Consider the following 20,562-nt stretch of genomic DNA (forward strand, 5'->3'; position numbering starts at 1 on the left):
TCAACGACAGTGGCTCCCTTTACCTACAAGGTTAATATAGGCAACATGGTATTTACTGATGTCTTGTTTCCTCTGAAGGTCTATTGTTCTATACTTAAAGAAATGCCTAGAACCAGCCCCCACTCCCACCCTCTGGGCATGGGGTCACTAAGGAGATTCCTTCATAGACAACATTTAGACAACATTTCACACAGGTGGTCACAATGTGTTAACTGGAGATTGAGCTCATTCTGTGTGATTACACTAAGAACAACTAGAAGTTTGCAGGTGCTTTACTCCAGAACAAATGTAGTCAACTAGCTTACTATTAAATGACCAAAACAAACATGAGTTCTCTATTTGATTAATTTAATTTATGTATTAATAAACACGACAATTTGATAGTTTCTTGTGGTTACTGTCAAAGTAGAATGGGGTAAGTGGAATGATAGCATGTGTCTTAGAAATAACTCAATGAGGACTTGGAAGATGGCGGCGGATGGAGTGCATCACCCCCGTGTACTGCGTCACTATGCAGGTGAATGACGAGTTAGAACGGCCAAATGCTATCTTGTTAGGAATTTCCAGCAAAATTTGGGTGCACCAAAACCTAGAGGAAGGATTTCCATCGCCCGAGGATCGGTTACTGGGGGCTCAATAGAGAGCGATTTGTCCACACAGAGATTCAAGCTGCTTATTCAGCGACTTGCCCCGCTGCTAGAGACTGCGGAGCTCGACGGGAAATGGCGAGCTAGCAATGCAGAGATAAGGCACTGCTGATTCTGCGGGCACCTTCCGGCTGTGCCCTCACTGTGCTCAGTGCTGAATTCTGGGTTTGAGACAGGGGAAGGAAGCAGTCCAGTCCTCTCCTCCACACCTGTCAGACCACCGAGGAAGCCAGCGGCCACCATCTTGGAGAGCTGACGTCACCATCGCCAATTTTCGACTGATCGCATCTCATTCAGTGATAGAACAGGTCTGTGACATTAAAACCATTTTCTATACAGAGGGGAAATCACATAAAATCTCTCCCTGGCTTTCCGGGGGCATGATTAACAGAGAATCTGAGTAGCGGTGTGGGGGAAAAGTAAAGGCACCTGACCCCCAACTACTCCCTCCCACCAGCAGCGAAAACAAAACCTGTTTGCCAGCTCTAAGAGGAGGGGCTATCGGAGGAAATCAAAACAATAAGGTGCCGGTTCCCAAAAGCCGCACTCAACGTCCAGGAAACTGCAGGCACAGAGTGTAGTTTGAACTGCCAAGAGGTACCACACGGGGATAGACCTGGCTGAAAGGAGAAGCCAGGGGAGTAGAAACCAGGAATTAACCTAAGCTAACAGGTTTTGAGAGACACCAGTGGGGGGAGGAGGGAGAGGCCTCACACAGACTGTTTCCTATAGCCGGAGGACAAAATCTTGGCCTGGAAAGCACAGCACCACCTATTAGAAGTGAAGAAAATAGAAGCCTAACAGTGTCACTTTTTCTTTTAATTTTTTAAAAATTCTTCTTTAATTTTATTTTTTTTCTTTTCTACAATTATACTATTATTTTTTTAAATGTAATTTCTATTTTACTGCATCTTATTATTTTTTTATTATCATTTCCTTTTCTTTTCTATTCTTTTCTCTTTCTTTCCTCTCTCCCTCTATCTTTCTTGGTTTACTTCTTTATTTTTCCCCATCTTTCCTCTTAAGCATGACCACCCAAATTACGTACAACTTACTAGATGAAAATAGATGAATACTATGAAACAGTCCATAGTCTGACTAAGCCCTTAAATACCCCCAAGTACTCCTGTCTATTCTCTTATTAATATCCGCCTGCATTTGAGCAACCCCCCAAAGAAGCTAACATATATTAACCTCAATATCATCAAAGTGCCCGACCTCATCATAAAATCCTAAGTTCAAACCTCAGTTTTATACATGCCATCAAATTCTGTAGACCTCTAATGAAACTAATAAATTTACCTTAAGCACCCAACATCTCTAAACATTGTCTCCCAACATAAAGGAGATATATTGGAACTATGAAAACCAAAACAAATTTAAAGAAGAAAACAGAAACAAAGCAGTCAAACAGAGTTGGAAAGCAACGTGAGCACCATGAAAAAACAAGGGAAAAAAGGATTACAAACAATGCAGGAAAGCTTAAATTCACAGGAGAACCTAGAGGCTTCAGAAAAATGGACAGAGAAAGAACTCAAGGCATACCTAACTCAGATGGAACAGAATCTTAGAGAAGACTTTTGACAGCAAGTCCAAACAATGAAAGTATACTTTGAAAATGATTTAAATAGGCAAATTCAAATGGCAAAGAATGACCTATACCAGGAGATAGAGATGTTAAAAAAAAATCAAACAGTAATCCTAGAAATTCAGGAAACCATAAACCAAATTAAAAACTCAAACGAGAATATTACAAATAGACTACATCAAATAGAAGTTAGAACATCAGATAATGAAGACAAAGTGTATCAACTTCAGAAGAATATAGTCAACACAGAAAGAATCCTAAAAAATCACCAGCAATCTATCCAAGAAATATGGGATGTTATAAGAAACAACAAACTTGAGAGTCATCGGGATAGAAGAAGGTATAGAGATTCAAACCAAACGAATGAACAACCTATTGAATGAAAGAATCCTAGAAAACTTCTCAGATATGAAATATGGAATGGATTGCCAAATCCTGGAAGCCTACAGGACCCCAAACATACAAAACCCTAGTAGACCAACTCCAAAACACATAATTATGAAGATATCCAACATACAGAACAAGGAGAGAATATTAAAAGCTACGAGAGAAAGAAGGCAGATTACATTCAGGGGTAAACCAATTAGGTTAATGGCTGATTTCTCATCAGAGACGTTGAAAGCAACAAGATCCTGAAACAACATATTTCAAACGCTGAAAAATAATGGATTCCAATTAAAAATACAGTATCCAGCAAAATTAAGCTTCAGATTTGACAATGAAATTAAAATATTTCACAATAAACAAAAGTTAAAATAATTCACAGCCAGAAAACAAGCACTGCAAGACATTCTGAGCAAAACACTACTAGAAGAGAAATTGAAACACAGCACCCAAAACTAACATTGGGAGGTAACCCAGTAAAAAGAAGAACAAAAAATATAACCAAAAAGGAAAAACGAGCCATATTAAAATAAATCCATAAATAAGCATGTCTGGAAGTACAAACAATATATCAATAGTAACCTTAAACGTTAATGGCTTAAATTCACCAATCAAGAGACAAAGGCTAGTAACCTGGATTAAAAAAACAAATCCAACAATATGCTGCCTTCAGGAGACTCATATGATAGGAAAAGACATACACAGGTTGAAAGTGAAAGCCTGGGAAAAATCATACCACTCACATGGACCTCGGAAGCACACAGGAGTGGCCATACTCATATCGAATAAAATCAACTTCAAACCTAAGTTAATCAAAAGAGATAAAGAAGGCCACTATATACTGTTAAAAGGAACCATCCACCAACAAGACATAACAATTATCAATATCTATGCACCAAACAATGGTGCTGCAATGTTCATAAAACAAACTCTCCTCAAGTTCAAGAGTCAAATGGACCACAACACAATAATTATCGGTGACTTCAATACACCGCTCTCTCCATTGGACAGATCCACTAGACAAAAGCTGAATAAAGAAACTGTAGAACTCAATAACACAATTAATAACCTAGACTTAACCGAAATATATAGAATATATCAACCATCATCAAGTGGATACACGTTCTTCGCAGCAGCAACCACCCCATTCACATTATCCTCAAAAAAAAATAAATAAATAAAATACTTGGGAATCAACCTAACAAAAAGGTGAAAGATTTATACAATGAAAACTACAGAACCCTAAAGAGAGAAATAGAAGAAGACCTTAGAAGATGGAAAAATATACCCTGTTCCTGTATATGAAGAACTAACATCATCAAAATGAAAATATTATCCAAAGTTCTCTATAGGTTCAATGCAATGCCAATCAAAATCCCAAAGGCATTTCTTGTAGAAACAGATAAAGCAATTATGAAATTCATATGGAAAAACAAAAGACCCAGAATAGCAAAAGCAATTCTAAGCAGGAAGTGTGAGTCAGGCGGTATAGCGATACCAGAGTTCAAACTATACTACAGAACAATAGTCAGAAAAACAGCATGTTACTGGTACCAAAACAGGCGGGTGGACGAATGCTACAGAATAGAGGACACAGAGACCAATCCACAAAATTACAACTATCCTATACTTGATAAAAGGGCTAAAAGCATGCAATGGAGGAAGGATAGCATACTCAACAAATGGTGCTGGGAAACTCAAAAAAATTAGCAATAAGAAAACAAATAAGGGCTGGGGATGTGGCTCAAGTGGTAGCACGCTCGCCTGGCGTGCATGCGGTCCGGGTTCGATCCTCAGCACCACATACAAAACAAAAATGTTGTGTCTGCCAAGAACTAAAATAAATAAATATTAAAACTCCTCTCTTGGGCTGGGGATATGGCTCAAGCGGTAGCGCGCTCACCTGGCATGCGTGCAGCCCCGGTTCGATCCTCAGCACCACATACAAGCAAAGATGTTGTGTCTGCCGAAAACTAATAAAAATAAAATATTAAAAAAAATTCTCAATCTCTCTAAAAACTCTTCTCTCTCTCTCTCTCTCTCTCTCTCTCTCTCTCTCTCTCTCTCTCTTAAAAATAAAAAAAACCCAAATAACCCAATCAACAAATGGGCCAAAGACTTGAACAGACACTTCTCAGAGGAGGACATACAATCAATCAACAAGTACATGAAAAAATGCTCACCATCTCTAGCAGTCAGAGAAAAGCAAATCAAAACCACCCCAAGATACCATCTCACTCCAGTAAGATTGGCAGCCATTATGAAGTCAAACAACAAGTGCTGGCGAGGATGTGGGGAAAGGGGTACTCTTATACATTGCTGGTGGGACTGCAAATTGGTGCTGCCAATTTGGAAAGCTGTATGGAGATTCCTGGGAAAGCTGGGAATGGATCCACCATTTGACCCAGCTGTAGCCCTTCTTGGACTATTCCCTGAAGACCTTAAAAGTGCGAACTACAGGGATACTTTCACATCAATGTTCATAGCAGCACAATTCTCCATTGCTAGACTGTGGAACCAACCCAGATGCCCTTAAATAGATGAATGGATAAAAAAAATGTGGCATTTATACACAATGGAGTATTACGCAACACTAAAAAATGACAAAATCATGGAATTTCCAGGGAAATGGATGGCATTAGAGCAGATTATGCTAAGTGAAGCAAGCCAATCCCTAAAAAACAAATGCCAAATGTCTTCTTTGATATAAAAAGATATAAAGAGAGCAACTAAGAACAGAGCAGGGAGGAAGAGCAGAAGGAAAAGACTAACATTAAATAGAGACATGAGGTGGGAGGGAAAGGGAGAGAAAAGGGAAATTGCATGGAAATGAAAGGAGATCCTCATTGTTATACAAAATTACATATAAGAGGTTTTAAGGGGAATGGGAAAAAAAACAAGGAGAGAAATGAATTGTAGTAGATGGGATAGAGAAAGAAGATGGGAGGAAATGGGACGGGGGATAGTAGAGGATAGGAAAAATAGCAGAATACAGCAGTCATTAATATGGCATCATGTAAAAACGTGGATGTGTAACCGATGTGATTCTGCAATCTGTAATTGGGATAAAAATGGGAGTGCATAACCCACTTGAATCTAATGTATAAAATACGATATGTCAAGAGCTTTGTAATGTTTTGAACAACAAATAAAAAAAATGAGAAAAAAAAAAGAAAGAAAGAACTCAATGACCTAAAAATGTCACCATGGGCTGGAGATGTGGCTCAAGCGGTAGCGCGCTTGCCTGGCACACGTGCGGCCCGGGTTCGATCCTCAGCACCACATATAAACAAAGATGTTGTGTCTGCCGAATACTAAAAAATAAATATTAAAAATAATTCTCTTCTCTCTCTCTGAAAAAACAAAAAACAAAAATGTCACTGTGTCCAAACAACAGCCTTACAAAGTTTTATAACTCTGAAAACAATCTTGTTAATAAATAGCAGGCACTACTTTTCTAAGTCTCACAGCAACAATGAATATCCAATGATTGTCAAGCTCTTCTTAACAGCAGCCGGTTCACTACCATAATATACAGTCATGAGACACATACCAATGTTCTGCTCAAGGACATTTTGATGAAGGGTGGGCCACATTTGCAATGATTGTCTGTTGTGAAAGAGATTCATCGTGCCTGTAGCAATGGTGGTGCAAACAAACCTAAGGCAGAAGCTCTTCCAGAGTGTAGTAAAGCAACAAGTTTGTAGCCCAGAATTCTGAACTATCCCAAACTGTCTCTGTGTGAAAGAGGCCACCATTCACATCTGTAAGCATGCTATGATGTCTTCACAGTGATGGAACAGACAAAGGAAATGTCTCTGCCACTTCCACAGAAGCATACTCAAGGACTGAAACCATACAGAACCACACCAAACAATGAAGAACCCACAATTACCCTCAGAGACATCAGCCCAACTCTGTCAGGACAATGATGCAGACAGGAGGGCTTCATGGACCTTCAACCAAACGGGAAGCACACTGAGGTCTCAGGGTCACAGAAACACTCCACAGGACATAAACCACACCCCTACAAGTGCACCACCAGTGAAATCCCATGTATGCTCAAATAACATGAGAGCTAAAGCAAAAATCAGATGAGAAGAAGCTGAAAAGCCTCCAGGGAAGGGGATATAAAGCACAGGGCTCTGAACTGACACAGAACAAAGAGTTGACTCAAGAGAAAAGGTGACCATTTTGAAAGAAAAATATGTAAAAGTCCATCATAAGAAATTCATAGAGAAGACCAGAGGTGGCGATGTAGTGGTGTCTAAGTCATACAACGCACATTTCAGAAAAGAAGAGCTAAAAGAAACCAATGAAACTGCCACTTCAGAAAACCAGAGAAAGAAGAGCAAGGTAAACCTAAATTTACCACAGGTAGTTTGCCGCATTCTGGCCGGATACAATTCAGGAGCCACTTGTCAAAAGAAACAAACTTCACTTTTAGAACCACACACGCCAAACAAAAAAGCTCCTCAGTAAAAACCCTCAGAGCCCAACTGCCTCCACCGGCTTCCCACAAGCCTATCAACCTCCCCCACTCCTCCAGCTCTTTAGGCCGATTGGCTGGGTCGTGTGGGCGGAGCCAAAAGTGTCCTCGAATGAGCAGCTCCGTAGGCTGAAAGGGCAGGCAAACAGTCCAATAAGCATCACCCCAGAGGAGCCAATCAGCTAGAAGTTGCTAGGGCCGCTGTGAGCCAATCATCAGCTGGTAGTCTTAAAGTTTGCTGGGGCCCCTTCGGCTGTGGCTCTCAACAGTAGGTAACAGAGAAAGTGTTGATGAAACCACAATAAGGAAATCCGCAGTCTGCAAAATCAAGTTCTTCATGAACAACAGCATCACTGATTAATTAACCAGAGGCTAACAATACAGAGGACAGGGACTGGGGTTGTGGCTCAGTGGAAGACTGCTTGCCTAGTGCTTGGGAAAAACTGGGTTCAATCCTCACTGCCACATAAAAAGAAAGAAAGTAAAAGTGTAAAATATACAATAATATTAAAGAAAAAAACAACGAGGACTAAAAACCTACTAACACATTTAAAAGTGTCATCGTCAACAATGCATTAGGACTTCAGATTATCATAAATGTGCTTGACACAAATTAGACAACTTACAGAAATTGGACCATTTCTTTGAGAGAGACAATCTCCTACAACTTACACACAAGGGGAAATACACAAAACAGATGAGCCCATGGCTGCTGAGAAAAACAGACTCAATAACTAATTACTTCCCAAAAAGGTGAGGCAAGGCTCTGACATCTCAAACAGGCTTCCATGAGACATATAAGAACTGACACCAATTTTCTACTTTATTTCCAGAACATAGAAGCTGAGTTAACACCTCCTAAGTCTTCCTGAAGCATAAGTTACCATATTATCCAAATTAAATAAAGAAAACTATTGAATAGAAAACTATGAATGATGCTCATGATCATAAATGCAAAATTTAATCATAAATGCAAAAAAATGTACGATTAAGTCATCACACTCCAAATATCTATGCAAATGATGTGAAAATTATGGGCACAGGAACCCTCACTGCAGTGACTACAGCAGCCATATCCAGAACTGCCCAAAGCTAGATGCACGGAAGATGCACCTTTCAATACTGAATGGACAAGCTGAAGTTTAACCACACCAAAGAGCATCACCCAGAAAATGAGCTCTGCAGCCTGGAAAGATACAGCACCCTTAAAGGTACACTGGTAAGTGAGAGAAGCCAGTTTGAAATGGCCAAGTGCAGCAAGATTCCAAGTCAAGAACATTCTGAAAAAGACAACATTATAGATGCACTAGCAGAACTGATGGGTGCCAGGGACTTAGGGAGCAGAGCAGTGAAACTCTTCTGTATGACATTATCTTGTATACGACGTGACACACACAATCACATCACAATGAAGAGGAACCCTAAAGTAAAGGATGAACTTTGGCTTATCATAAATGTTGCTTCATCCATTCTCTTTATCAAATGTTCAACACTGGTTTAGTAACTAACAAACATCCTACACCAATGCAATATGTTGAAAACAGTGGAGACTATCAGCTGGAGAGAAGGAGTATTTGATACTATGTGTAATGGCATGTTTAATTGTCACCTTGATTGGATTAAAGGATGCCGATGATTAATGAGCTTCTGGGTGTGTCCATGAGGGTGTGTCTACAAATGATGGGTATATGGGAAAGTGAGCCAAACTGGAGAACCTCCTTAAGCTAGGCAGCACCATCCAATAGGATGGTGTCTTGGGTGGAACAAAATTCTTCACTCTCCCCAAGTGGACTCTGCCAGTGATTCTCTAGTGAGTTTCCAGAATCTTTAGTCTGGAATAAGGCAGCACCATTGATCCCCCTTGTTCTGAGGATTCAGCCTCTGCAACTTGGCAGCTACCACTTCTCAAGCTCTCCAGCCTGCAGATGACCACTGTGACATCCACCTTCGGGTCAATTAGGCCAATCTAATGAATCCCCTTTGATAATCATACTTCCTCTAGATACTGTTACTCTAGAGAACACTAACAAACTATGTAAGCCTAAAATTGCTCATAAAAACAAAGTTTATCTAATAAAGAAGTAAATAAACAACCAAGCCATGAAGTTTTAAAAATGTATACATAAGAAACAATATGATATGCTAAATACCTTTTTCATAATAATGCAAAAATAAAGCAAAGAGGAAGAGTCATAGTTATAAATTTCAAAAGTATGAACAAAAGCAAGAAAACTGATTTTCAATACTATTTTCATCTGGAAAGAAATTGGATGATAACTCTTCAAAACTCACTCCAACTTCTGGTGTAGTGGTGTGCATCTGTAATTTCAGCCACTAGGGAGGTCAAGGCAGGGAAATGGCAAAAGTTTGAGGCCTGTCTCAGCAACATAGAAAGACACTCAGAAATTTAGTGAGACTGGTCTTCATCAAAAATAAAAAGGGGGTCTGGGACTGTAGCTGAGTGGCAGACCACTTGCTAACATGTGTGAGGCACTGGGTATGATCCTCAGCACCACAGAAAAATAAATAAAATAAAGGTATTCTGTCCATCTACAACTATAGAAAATATTTTTTAAAAAAGAAAAAGAAAACATATATAAATAAGAAGTGCTGAGGATGTGCTCAGTGGTCAATTGCCTGTAGGTTTATTCCCCAGTAAAACACCTGCCCACCTCCAGAACGTTGCTCACAAATTGAAATTTATTTCTGGAAGATAACTAAGCATGAGCAAGTCCACGGCATCAATTCCCAGCACTCAATAAGGAAGCAAATAAATAAACAACAGTCTACAATACTAATTCTCGTGGGCTGGAGAGTAGCTTGATAAAATACATGTAATGAGAGAAAAAAATGATTGTGATACAAAAGGTACAAAATTAGAGGCATAAAAACACAACAAAATCAGTAGAAAGACACCACACTTTCTCACAAAGAAGATTGAATGTTCCAATGTTCTAAACTCTCTGAAAAAACACTGAGCTATTCAGCAAATTCTGTGAAATTTAGGGCATGGTTTACTGTATTTTGGAGGTAAACTTAAGAAAAACTATATCTAAAAATGGAAATAAGAGGGTTGGGATTCTGGCTTAGCAGTAGAGTGCTTGCCTAGCACGTGAGAGACCCTAGGTTTGATCCTCAGCATCACATAAAAATAAATAAATAGTTATTGTGTCCAACTACAGCAACAACAAAAAATATTCTTCAAAAAATTGGAAACAGTAAACTGTATCTAAGACCAGGCAAAATGTTGTACAGGACAGAGAGAATAGAGAGAGCATTTATGTTACACCCAAGTTTCATAAGCTAAAAGGCTAGCTCCCAAAGGGGTGGCCCTAAGAGGAGGCAGTTGGGAAGGAACAGGAATTAGGTGACATGGTGAGGGGATCACCACCCTTATTTAGTCACATGGATCTCTCCTTTGCAGAAAACAGGTGTCATTTACTCTTTCACTGATATTCAGTGATTAAATGATTACAATTGGGTATTCAAGGCATTGCCAAAATTGTCCATAAAAATTACAATGAAGACAGGTGTGATGGTGCACACCTGTAACCCCAGCGACCCTAGATGATGTAGCAAGACTCTGTCTCAAAACAAAGTATCTAAAAGGGGCTGGTGGTTAAGCACCTCTGGGTTCCATTCCTGATAACAAAGAACCACACAGTTAACATGAACCTGCCAAGGTCAGACAACAACGGTGAAAAACTGTCGTCCTTTGTCAAATTCATCACCTTGTGAAGGACAGATACTAGTTTTCATGAAATCACATTCATAAATTTGTCCACCACTATTTTAGTAGAATTGGACTCAAATTTTGTAGCAATAATGCAAGACAGACTTTCTCTGTATCTTACGTGGTATTTAGGAATCCAGGGTTGGATTTCAATTTGAAACCACTGAAAAGACAAATCTGAATCTTACAAACTTTCTATACATACTCAGAGGTAGCAAAAGATAAATTAGGTAATTAAATGTTTTCTTTTTCTTTTTTTCTTTTTTGTTTGATACCCCGGAGATTAAACCCAGAGATATTTTACTACTGAGTCACATCCCCAGTCATTTTTACTTTTTATTTTGAGACGCAGTCTCACCAGGTTGCATAAAGCCTCGCTAAGTTGCTAAGGCTGTCCTCAAATTTGCAACACTCCTGTCTCAGCCTCTGGAGCAGGAAGGATCACAGGTGTGCACTACTGTATCTGGCTGTAAGCTGGGATTTTTAACAACAACAACAACAAAAAAAGGTGGATTTTAATCCGCCTCTCTCTTGCCTCTTTAATAATAGTCAATTTCATTTGGCTCTGAATAAATAAACCTGGGCCTCAGATAAGTGATCACATCATTTCAAAGTGATACACAGAAAGTTTTGGTGCTGAGGGAGCACAGGTGTGTCAGGTTCAAGGGGCAGGAAAGGTCCCTGACAGCTGGGACATGCTTCCTTCTGGTCTTGCTCATGAAAAGCATCCAGGATCACCCTCCCAGGCACCTGTACCATGACTCCAGTCAATGAGGCTTTTAAGCTTTGCACACCTCTGCACTGGGGTGGGTGGTCCTTATGCTCTGGGAGAGGTTTTGCTCCTTCACACCATGAGAGACTAAAAGGGCAGGAGTCACTGCTGACCTGGCCCCTCAGCACCAGCATCCACAGGCTGACTGTCCGCCTGTCTCCAAGGATTAGGAACAGAGCTTGGGGAAAACAAGGTCCCAAGGAAGTAGCTGTTTAGATGAGGCCTTTTCCAGAAGATTCCTCAGCCCAGGGCCCCCAGCAGCTTCCCCGAGAGGCTGCACCTCACACCTTAGGCTGTCCTCTGGGAGCAGCTGACCCAGGGCCTGAAATTCTGTTCACCCTGCATGGCACAGGGCAGCTGTGGGCACTCTGTGGCAGCTGCAGGAAAGGATAGTGGCTGAGGACATGGGACTCTGGGAGGTGTCCAAAGAGAACCTCTGCCCAAGAAATCTACCATGGTGCCTACACCTAAGGAAGATAAAAGAAAAAGCACAAAATTTTTACAGCTGTGAACTCAAGTTCTCTATACAGTTGCATCTACATCAAAGAACCTTCAGAGTACTTGACTTTGGCTAACTAGACCACCATGAGGGTGGAAAGGCAGGGTTTTGTATGGAGAGCAAACATTATCTTGGGCTATCTTAAGCCCTTTAACAGCCAATCATTTTAATTTCTGTATCAGACCACAATCTCACAACTTCTCAGAATACATCACTAGCCTTACCAGACGTCTCCAAAATCTACCAAAGCTCACAATGCAATAACAGACATACAGAAGAAATTTTCTTTATTTTTTTTCTGTACCCAACCAATCTGATGTTCCTACCAATGCAATTGGTTGATGCAGTAATACACAGTTTCTTTTATAAAAGTTCATAGAGGCCAGGCACACTGACACACAACTGTAATCCCAGCACCTTGAGAGACAAAGATAAGTGGGTTTCTAAATTCAAAGCCAGACTCAGCAATTTAGTGAGACCCATCAGGAACTTAGTGACATCTTGTCTGAAAATACAATATAAAAAGGACTGGGAATGTGGCTCAGTGTTTCAGTGCCCCTGGGTTCAATCCCTGGTATATTAAAAAAAAGAGAAAGAAAATTAGAAAGAAAGAAAGAGAGAAAAAAAGAAAAAAAAAAGTGATGTAATCTCTTCCAAGCAGGATCACACACATCATTCAGGGTAACTCGAATCCATGTTCCTTAGTATGCTAATTAATACTTGGGTTAAAATGAACTATTTTCTGTAGCTGGGGTTGTCAATGCCTTTAAACCCAACAGATTGGGAAGCTGAGGCAGGAGGATCACAGTTTTAAGGCCAGGCTGGGCACCATAGCCAGATCCTTTCTGAAAATCATACTGAAAAGAGCTGGGGATGAAGGACAGTAAAGGAATCAGACTTTATTGTAGTGGCATCCTCTTTTTTCAGAGAAAATTGTAACTGGGTTTCTCCAGAAATCTTCACCATGGCTAATTTTAGGACTGTCAACAAAAGAGTGTCCACAAAAAAGTTCAGTGTAGATAAACTTCCTATTTTTTTGTTGCCCTATTTTACTGGGCAGCTAGTCTGGAAGAAATCAGCACTCCTGGGCTGGGGATGTGGCTCAAGGGGTAGCATGCTTGCCTGGCATGTGTGTGGCCCGGGTTCGATCCTCAGCACAACATACAAACAAAGATGTTGTGTCTGCTGAGAATTAAAAAATAAATATTAAAAAAATTCTCTCTCTCTAAAACAAAAATTAAAAAAAAAAAGAAAAAAAAAGAAAAGAAATCAACACTCCAGGTGCTGGACTCCCCCTTACAAATTTTTTACACACTTGTATCCAGAATAGTAGTTTGTAGAAATGTGCAAACAAGGCCTCTGGCCTTGAGCTGGGCTTCACAGACAAGTCACCAATTGGGCTCCATGAAACAGCTGGTGGGGGAGGAATGAAAGAGGAGAAGAAGCTCTCCCCTCCTCAGGTACTGTCCTTGAAGGGTTAACTTAGCCAGAATAGAGAAAGAAAAACCTGCTTTTATGTGAGTGATGTGACAATTTGACTATGGTGACTCCACTTTGTGAACTCAGCCATGACACTCAAAAAGCTCATAACTGGGGCAGTTTGGAATCTTTTGTTAATGAAAATTCCCCAAAAACACAGAATGATCTATGGGGCCAACTGGAGACTAACTGACCACAACTTTCAGGCTTGCTTATGTTGCCTGAACACCCAAAATTCCCTTTTGTGGTTTTTGTGCTTAAATATGGAGCCAACTGAAGGCAGGGGCACCACTCTGACCATCTCATTCTTTCGAGAGCACAGTGTCTGCAACTGGCCAGCAATAAAGGCTTAACTGGAATGAGACTGTGTGGTCTGAGAGTTATTTGGGGGTCCCGGTATTACAATGTGAACTTCTGAGCCCTTCCCCTTACATGCTGGGTATAAAATTCTGAAACCACCTGAACTCGGGGTTCAGGGGATGGATGAATTGATTATAGCAAAAACAGTGCCCTCTGAGACTGGCTGCAGCCAGATAAAACTGTTTCCAGCTACCTTCAGTGCCTTGCCTCCTTTGTCCCTACATCATTATTACCCTGTGTGCTTACCTTACTACAGTACTGGTGTGACTCTACATCATGCACTCTCAGAAAAGGGAGCAGTTATACTCTATTGATGTAGCCGAAAACTCCATATCCCTGGGATGTATAAACAATTATCTTTAAAGCAGTTATTCTGACCAAACACAAGAAAGTGTTAAGTGATCATTCTTTCCCCTCAAGGATAATATTCACAAATAGAAAACAAATGCTTTCAAAAGTGTTCTTCTTGCCAGGGACATTGGCACAGGCCTGTAACCCCAGTTAAGCGGGAGACTGAAGCAGGAGGATCACAAATTGGAGGCCAGCCCAGCTTCCAACACAAGGGGAAGGGAGGAAGGGGGGGGGGGAGAGAGAAAGGGACGGGGGGAGGAAGATTGATTGATTCTTTTCAATATTTCACTAAGCGATAATGACAATTAGCAGACGGTGTCTATTTGAAACGAGTGGGAAGAAAAATGTGTGGCCAAGCTGTGAGGTGGAGGGAGGTGGCCTTTTAGAAGGCAGGAGGCGCCTGCAATTTGGAGGACCTCCACTAGGTGGAGCTCCACTGGGAGGAGGAAGGTGCATTTGTGGCCCTGCTTCCTACACGTTGGGAAAAAGTGAGTGCGGGCCACAGGTAGAGAGCAAAGGGAACACCTGGGACCTGAGCCACCCTTCCAAACCCAGGGAACCAGGGGACGGGGCCCAGGGCCACCCAACAGCGGCGACTCCGCGGGCCAGTCCGTAGCTCACCCGCCCGCCAGGCCCCAAGGCAGGTGCTGACCGCCTATCTTCAGCGAACTCACCATTTTTGGCTTCTCTGGTGACCTGGCGTCCTCTGGAGGAACCTCTGGGCACCCGAGATCCCCGAGAACATGGGCAGCGCAGTCACCTGGGTCCCTGGAGCAGAGAACACGGAGCCTGGAGCAGGAGTAGCCCAGTCGGTGAGGAAGAAAAGCCCGCTAGCTTGCGGAAGCCCGCCCTTCCCCTCCCTCTGCGCATTGATTGGACAGTTACCCCCAGCGACCCGGATGGATGGCCTCCAGGCCCGCCTCTGGATCGTGACTGACAGCTAAAATCGTCTAATCACTGGCTGAAATTGGGTAGAGTGACAGATTCTTGGTCCCAGTCCTTTTAAGGAGGAGGTTCCCGGCTGTGCTGGGAACGAATCCAGGTGGGAAGCTTTGGCTTAGCCTCTGTGACAGAGGTGACGCCTGGCGCTGAGCTGGGCTTCAGCCATAGAGTGCTTTTCAAGCATGGCGAGGCCCTGGGCTTAACCTCAACACAAAAGCAAAGCAGAGCTTCTCCTGGAGGCTGCGGCTGGAGGAGCCCAAGATCAGGTCTGCATCTGCAAACAGTGAGACCCTGTCTTCAAATAAAATGAAAAGGGAGGGGATGGAGCTCAGAGGATGGGGTCAAGCCCCTTTGGGTTTATTCCCCAGTACCTTAATAAAGAAAGTACGATATTTTATTATGTATTATATATATACTATATATTTTATATATTTTTTGTATATATAAAATATATATCATATATTTTTATAAAATATATATAATATATTATATATTTTATATATAAAATATTATTTTGTATAACATATTCTATATATAAAATGGATATTTTTATAATATATTTTATATATAAAATATATTTTATATGTAAAATATATATTTATATATATAAAATATATAATATATATATATTTCTCACACCAAATACATCTAATCAGAATATTATCTATAATATATAATATATATATAATATATATATTATATTTATATTTATTTATATATATATATATATTTTCCATAGCTGATGCTACCTCAAGTGATTTAGAAAAACACAGTCTCCAAATTTTTGAAACACTTTTTAAAGATATTATATATATGACTCATATATAATATCTAAAAATAAAAACAATTTGAAAACTATTTAGTCACTCTTCTCATCTCCTGGCCTCTGTTTCTTTGAGGAGGCCCCTGATCTATGAAAGGAAGCAACTGGGGTTGGCTCTGATGCCCAAGGCTACCTTCCCAGAAGAAAGGGTGGGGAGGAATGAGGGCAATCCTCTAGGGCAGCAATGTGGGGTGGAAATAAAATGGGTGCTTTGTGCTTAGTGTCGATGTTCTACTTCGACTGTTAGGAAGTCTTCTGCAGAGATGTGACTCTGGTGACCCCACAGGTCTGGTCAGGTGTTCACCCACAACCAAACAGATAAGGTTATGATGCAAAGCAGGAAAGAAACTTTGACCAGTACAGCTACACCAGGAAGACAAGGAAACCCTGTCCTTACCCTGTCTTCAGATGCTGACAAGGACTTTGAGGTTTGTAGAAAGGGTAATCATAGGCATGTATGGATAAAGGAGATTGTATCTAGGATTTAGTATTATCTGTAGGATTTAAGCTTCAGGCATCTGTGGTCTTATAACCTGTCTGTGAACTCACACTCACTTGCCCCCTGGACGCATGTCACTCTATTGCACACACTGACCTCACTTTGTCAGGAGGAAGTCCCCCTCCAGTGTATTCTTTCCATGTCAAGGTTTTCAACAAAAGCCACAAGCTATAGGAAGCAACATAGCCCCAGGAGCTGACCCAGCACTCTCAGCATCCTGGGTTTCAACTGATAGTCCAAGCAGAAAGAAACCAAATCCCTGCTCTCCTGGGCCCATTAACCCTGCATATAAACCATAAAAAATTGCCACTTGGGGCCAACACTGCCTGTAATGTCTAACCCCTCTTGAAAATTAAGTACAATTTTTTTCTCTACTCTTAAGTTGGGCTTTGTGAAGTCTATCACATCCTGCTCATTGGCCCAAGTTCATTCTACCAAACAATATTGCCCATGGCCAAGGGGGCTAATGTTTAAAAAGTCCTATTCCCACAGGTGTAGAAAAGTGGACACATAGCTACCAGGGCTGAGAATTGAATTCCAGGTGCCTTTATTGTCCCCCATGGTAGAGACTGAATTGAGGGCAGGGGCACTTTGCCACTGAGCATCCCTTTTATTGTGGTTCAAAGAAGGTGGGTGTGAGCATAAGTGTAATGGGCCTGAGAGAATAACTCCAGATTGTGACTCCAAGCTACTATCAATCCAATGAAGAAGTTGACAAATCAGAGGGTGAAACCAAGCATGGTTGTTCATGCCTGTGATCCCAGAGGCTCAGGAGGCCGAGACAGGAGGATTGCTTGTTCGAATCTAGCCATCAGCAAAAATGAGGTGCTAACCAACTCAATGAGAGCCTGACTCTAAATAAAATATCAAACATGGCTGTGTGTGAGAATATAGTATTTTGCATTAAATGTACAATTGAGATATAAGAAAGGCAGCCTGAGGGCAAGTAGAGCAAAATGGAGAGTAACCTGTACAGTAACCTGACTGTGGATGTGGCAGATTCCGAGTTTGTGCACCTGAACCACCCTGGACACACAGGAGGTCGGGGAGGGGTCACCCTGACCAAGAGAGAAAGAAACAGTGTTGATTCAGGGAAAGTCAAAAGTGACTAGGTCCAACATGCACTCAGTCCAAGAAGACTTTCCTGGCACTAAAGAACAAAGGGAGTTGGGGACAAATAAGGGTGTATTGCTTTATATGAAAATATGTGGGGGTTTTGATACCAGGGATTTAACTGAGCACTGCCTAACCACTGAGCCAAACTTCCAGATCTTTTTTACTTTGACACAGGGTCTGCTAAGTGGCTTAGGGCCTCCCTTAGCTGCAGAGGCTGGCTTCCAACTTGCAGTTTTCCTGCATTAACCTTCCAATCCACTGGGATTTCAGGCATGTGCCACTCTGCCCTGCAGCATGCTTCTTTAAACAGCCCAGTGGGACACAGGGAAACTCAGGTGAAGATCTGGAAGTTGGTGCACCCCATAGTACTTTGCCAAAGAGGAACTGGGGTGGGAAGCGGGGACCCTTGTGAACCAGAGGATAGAATGCTGACTGCAACTTTCCTACTCACCCAGATGTTCCATCCTGTCACACTTTCAGCAAAAGCTGTGCTTTTTCTGTACCTGTTTCTCTTAGTCTTTTAGGCGACACAGGCAAGAATGGTGGGAACAGACTGTTAAGAGAATAATCCTTTAAAATGGGCCCGCCGTGCTGACCTGCACATGCATGATTTCCAAAAAGCAATTTACCTGCAACTCTGCCTGGCCCAAGTGGATAGGAGATGTCACATTCCACAGCCAACTGCCTGTGATCTGCATGAGAAATGCAGGCAGGAAACCCCCTAAGAGGAACCCAAGTGACTATGCGGGGACAGACTTTGTGACTCTTTCCACACACCAGATTTTGGAAGAAAGGATAATTTTTTGGATAATAATCCAATTAGGGGCTGGGGATGTGGCTCAAGCGGTAGCGCGCTCACCTGGCATGCATGCGGCCCGGGTTCGATCCTCAGCACCACATACCAACAAAGATGTTGTGTCCGCTGAGAACTAAAAAATAAATACTAAAAATTCTCTCTCTCTCTCACTCTCTCTTTAAAAAAAAAAAAAAAAAGAATCCAATTAGAATGGCTCAGCGTGGGCCAAGGTGACATAGAGTTGCCATGACCCTAGAGACTTGAAAGTATGATGTCACCCTGCTTTCAAAAGTTCAAAAGTGCACCTGGGCAGGATTCTCTGGAAACTTCCCACGGACTCCAATAAAACTAGAGTGCAGAAGAGGCACAGGGTCCCTCTGCTGTCTGAGAGGACCCACTCTCGCCCTTGAGAAGTCCCCTTCCCCTTCAAGAAGTTCATGCCTGTTACAGGGCAACATGTCTGAAAACTTTCTGATGTGATTGCAAAAATCAAGGGTTCAAGGGGGTCTTTTCACTGCCTCAGTTACTCAGGAGGTCCCAGGTCTACAATGAGTTTATTCACTTAAAAAAAAATCAGAAACTTTCATTAACAAACAGCAAAAAAAAAAAAAAAAAAAAAAAACAATAACAACAAAAATAGATCAGTAAACTGCTAGAGCAGCCTCCACAATTAGCTTTACTCTTTCTCAAAATAAAACTTGCAATAGAGATGTAGTTCAGGTCATGTAGTTCCGAGGGCCAGGCATGGTGGCCCACACTTCAAGTCACAGCAGCTTGTGAGGCTGAGGCAAAAGGACCATGAGTTCAAAGCCAGCCTTAGCTGTTGAGGTCATAAGCAATTTGGTGAGACCCTTTCTCTAAATAAAATACAAAATAGGGCTGGGGTTGGGGCTCAGTGGTTGAGTGCCCCTGTGTTCAATCCCCAGTCCCCACCCCCGTCAAAAAACACATAAGAAAATAGAATGTAAAAGGGCAGATATAAATCTAACGACATCAACATGGTGAGGGTGAAGCTCACAGTACATACAGGCTTAAGAGTCAGAAAGCTGGACAGGGATTATGTCTGCATCACTGGCTGCTGGTTCCTCACACTAAAACACTCAGGGTCATGCCAGGAGAACTGGGCTGCAGGAAATAACCACACAAGAGACACAGATACCTTTTTCTTTGGGTTCTGTGATGGCTTCTCTGACCTTAAGGGTTCACAGAAATTGAGAGAGAGAGAGAGAGAGAGAGAGAGAGAGAGAGAGAGAGTTTCAGGGATTGATGTAGTGATCCATCAGAGCCTCTTGCTTCAGGACTGGAAGGCGGGGGGTCATTCAGAGTGGCACCCCACATATTTCCTCTTCCTTAATATTTGAAGGCGATTGGGAAATTGTATCTTTCAGTCACTGGATTCTTGGTCCAAGGTCATCATTATCTACTATTGAAACACAAAAGGCATTAGTAGAAAACATACTATCTCTTGGACATAACCAACTTGGAAGATCCAGGTTATTATTGTTGTTGTTGTTGTTGTTGTTGTTGTTATTATTATTATTATTATTATTATTATTTATTATTATTCTGCCAAACACTCATCAGAAGACTCTTTATCTTTTCTCGATTTTATTTGGAAGCCTTGCACTTGGCAATGGTAATACAGACATTTTCATTTGGCATGACGCTTCAGCCTCTCCACAAACCACGGAGCAGGGGGCTCAGTCACAATATTAATCACAGTGGCCTTTAGAGCATTTTAACTCAGTTCTAGTTTATCCATCAGCATTTATCTGACTATGAAAGCTCTTGGAAGGAATTGAAGTTCAACGTTAAGAGAATCCCTATATTGTAAGTTTGAAACAGAGCCATAAAGACTGTATCATAGAAGCAAGGGATAATATTTAAAGTAGTCATTTCAAAGATCATGAGAACCAGAGCTGGCCTAGGTCTGGTTAACTGGCATGCACCTTTGTCAGACCTGAACCTTAACTTCAGCAGAGCATAGCTCTGAAATATCAGCTGGCAATACTAGTGATGCCATCAGATGAGTTGTATTCATACAGGCTACAGGATAGTCATCATCTTTTCTCTTAATTCTCACA

The 20,562-nt window shown here is 41.5% G+C and overlaps 1 protein-coding gene across 2 annotated transcripts in view; it reads right to left on the minus strand.

The window, feature by feature from the left end:
• LOC144371505 (uncharacterized) overlaps nt 1-15,158 on the minus strand; it is a 1,005,333-nt gene extending 990,175 nt beyond the window's left edge. For both annotated transcript variants that reach the window (XR_013431473.1, XM_078033822.1), the window contains exon 1: nt 14,977-15,158. Coding sequence is in view for 1 of the 2 variants with exons in the window: in XM_078033822.1 (XP_077889948.1) it covers nt 14,977-14,979 (3 nt within the window). In the remaining variant the exon portion in view is untranslated. The remainder of the gene's footprint in view (nt 1-14,976) is intronic.
• Between the last annotated feature and the right edge of the window lie 5,404 nt (nt 15,159-20,562).

This window comes from Ictidomys tridecemlineatus, chromosome 16, assembly GCF_052094955.1.
Source record: "Ictidomys tridecemlineatus isolate mIctTri1 chromosome 16, mIctTri1.hap1, whole genome shotgun sequence".
Taxonomy (NCBI): domain Eukaryota; kingdom Metazoa; phylum Chordata; class Mammalia; order Rodentia; family Sciuridae; genus Ictidomys; species Ictidomys tridecemlineatus.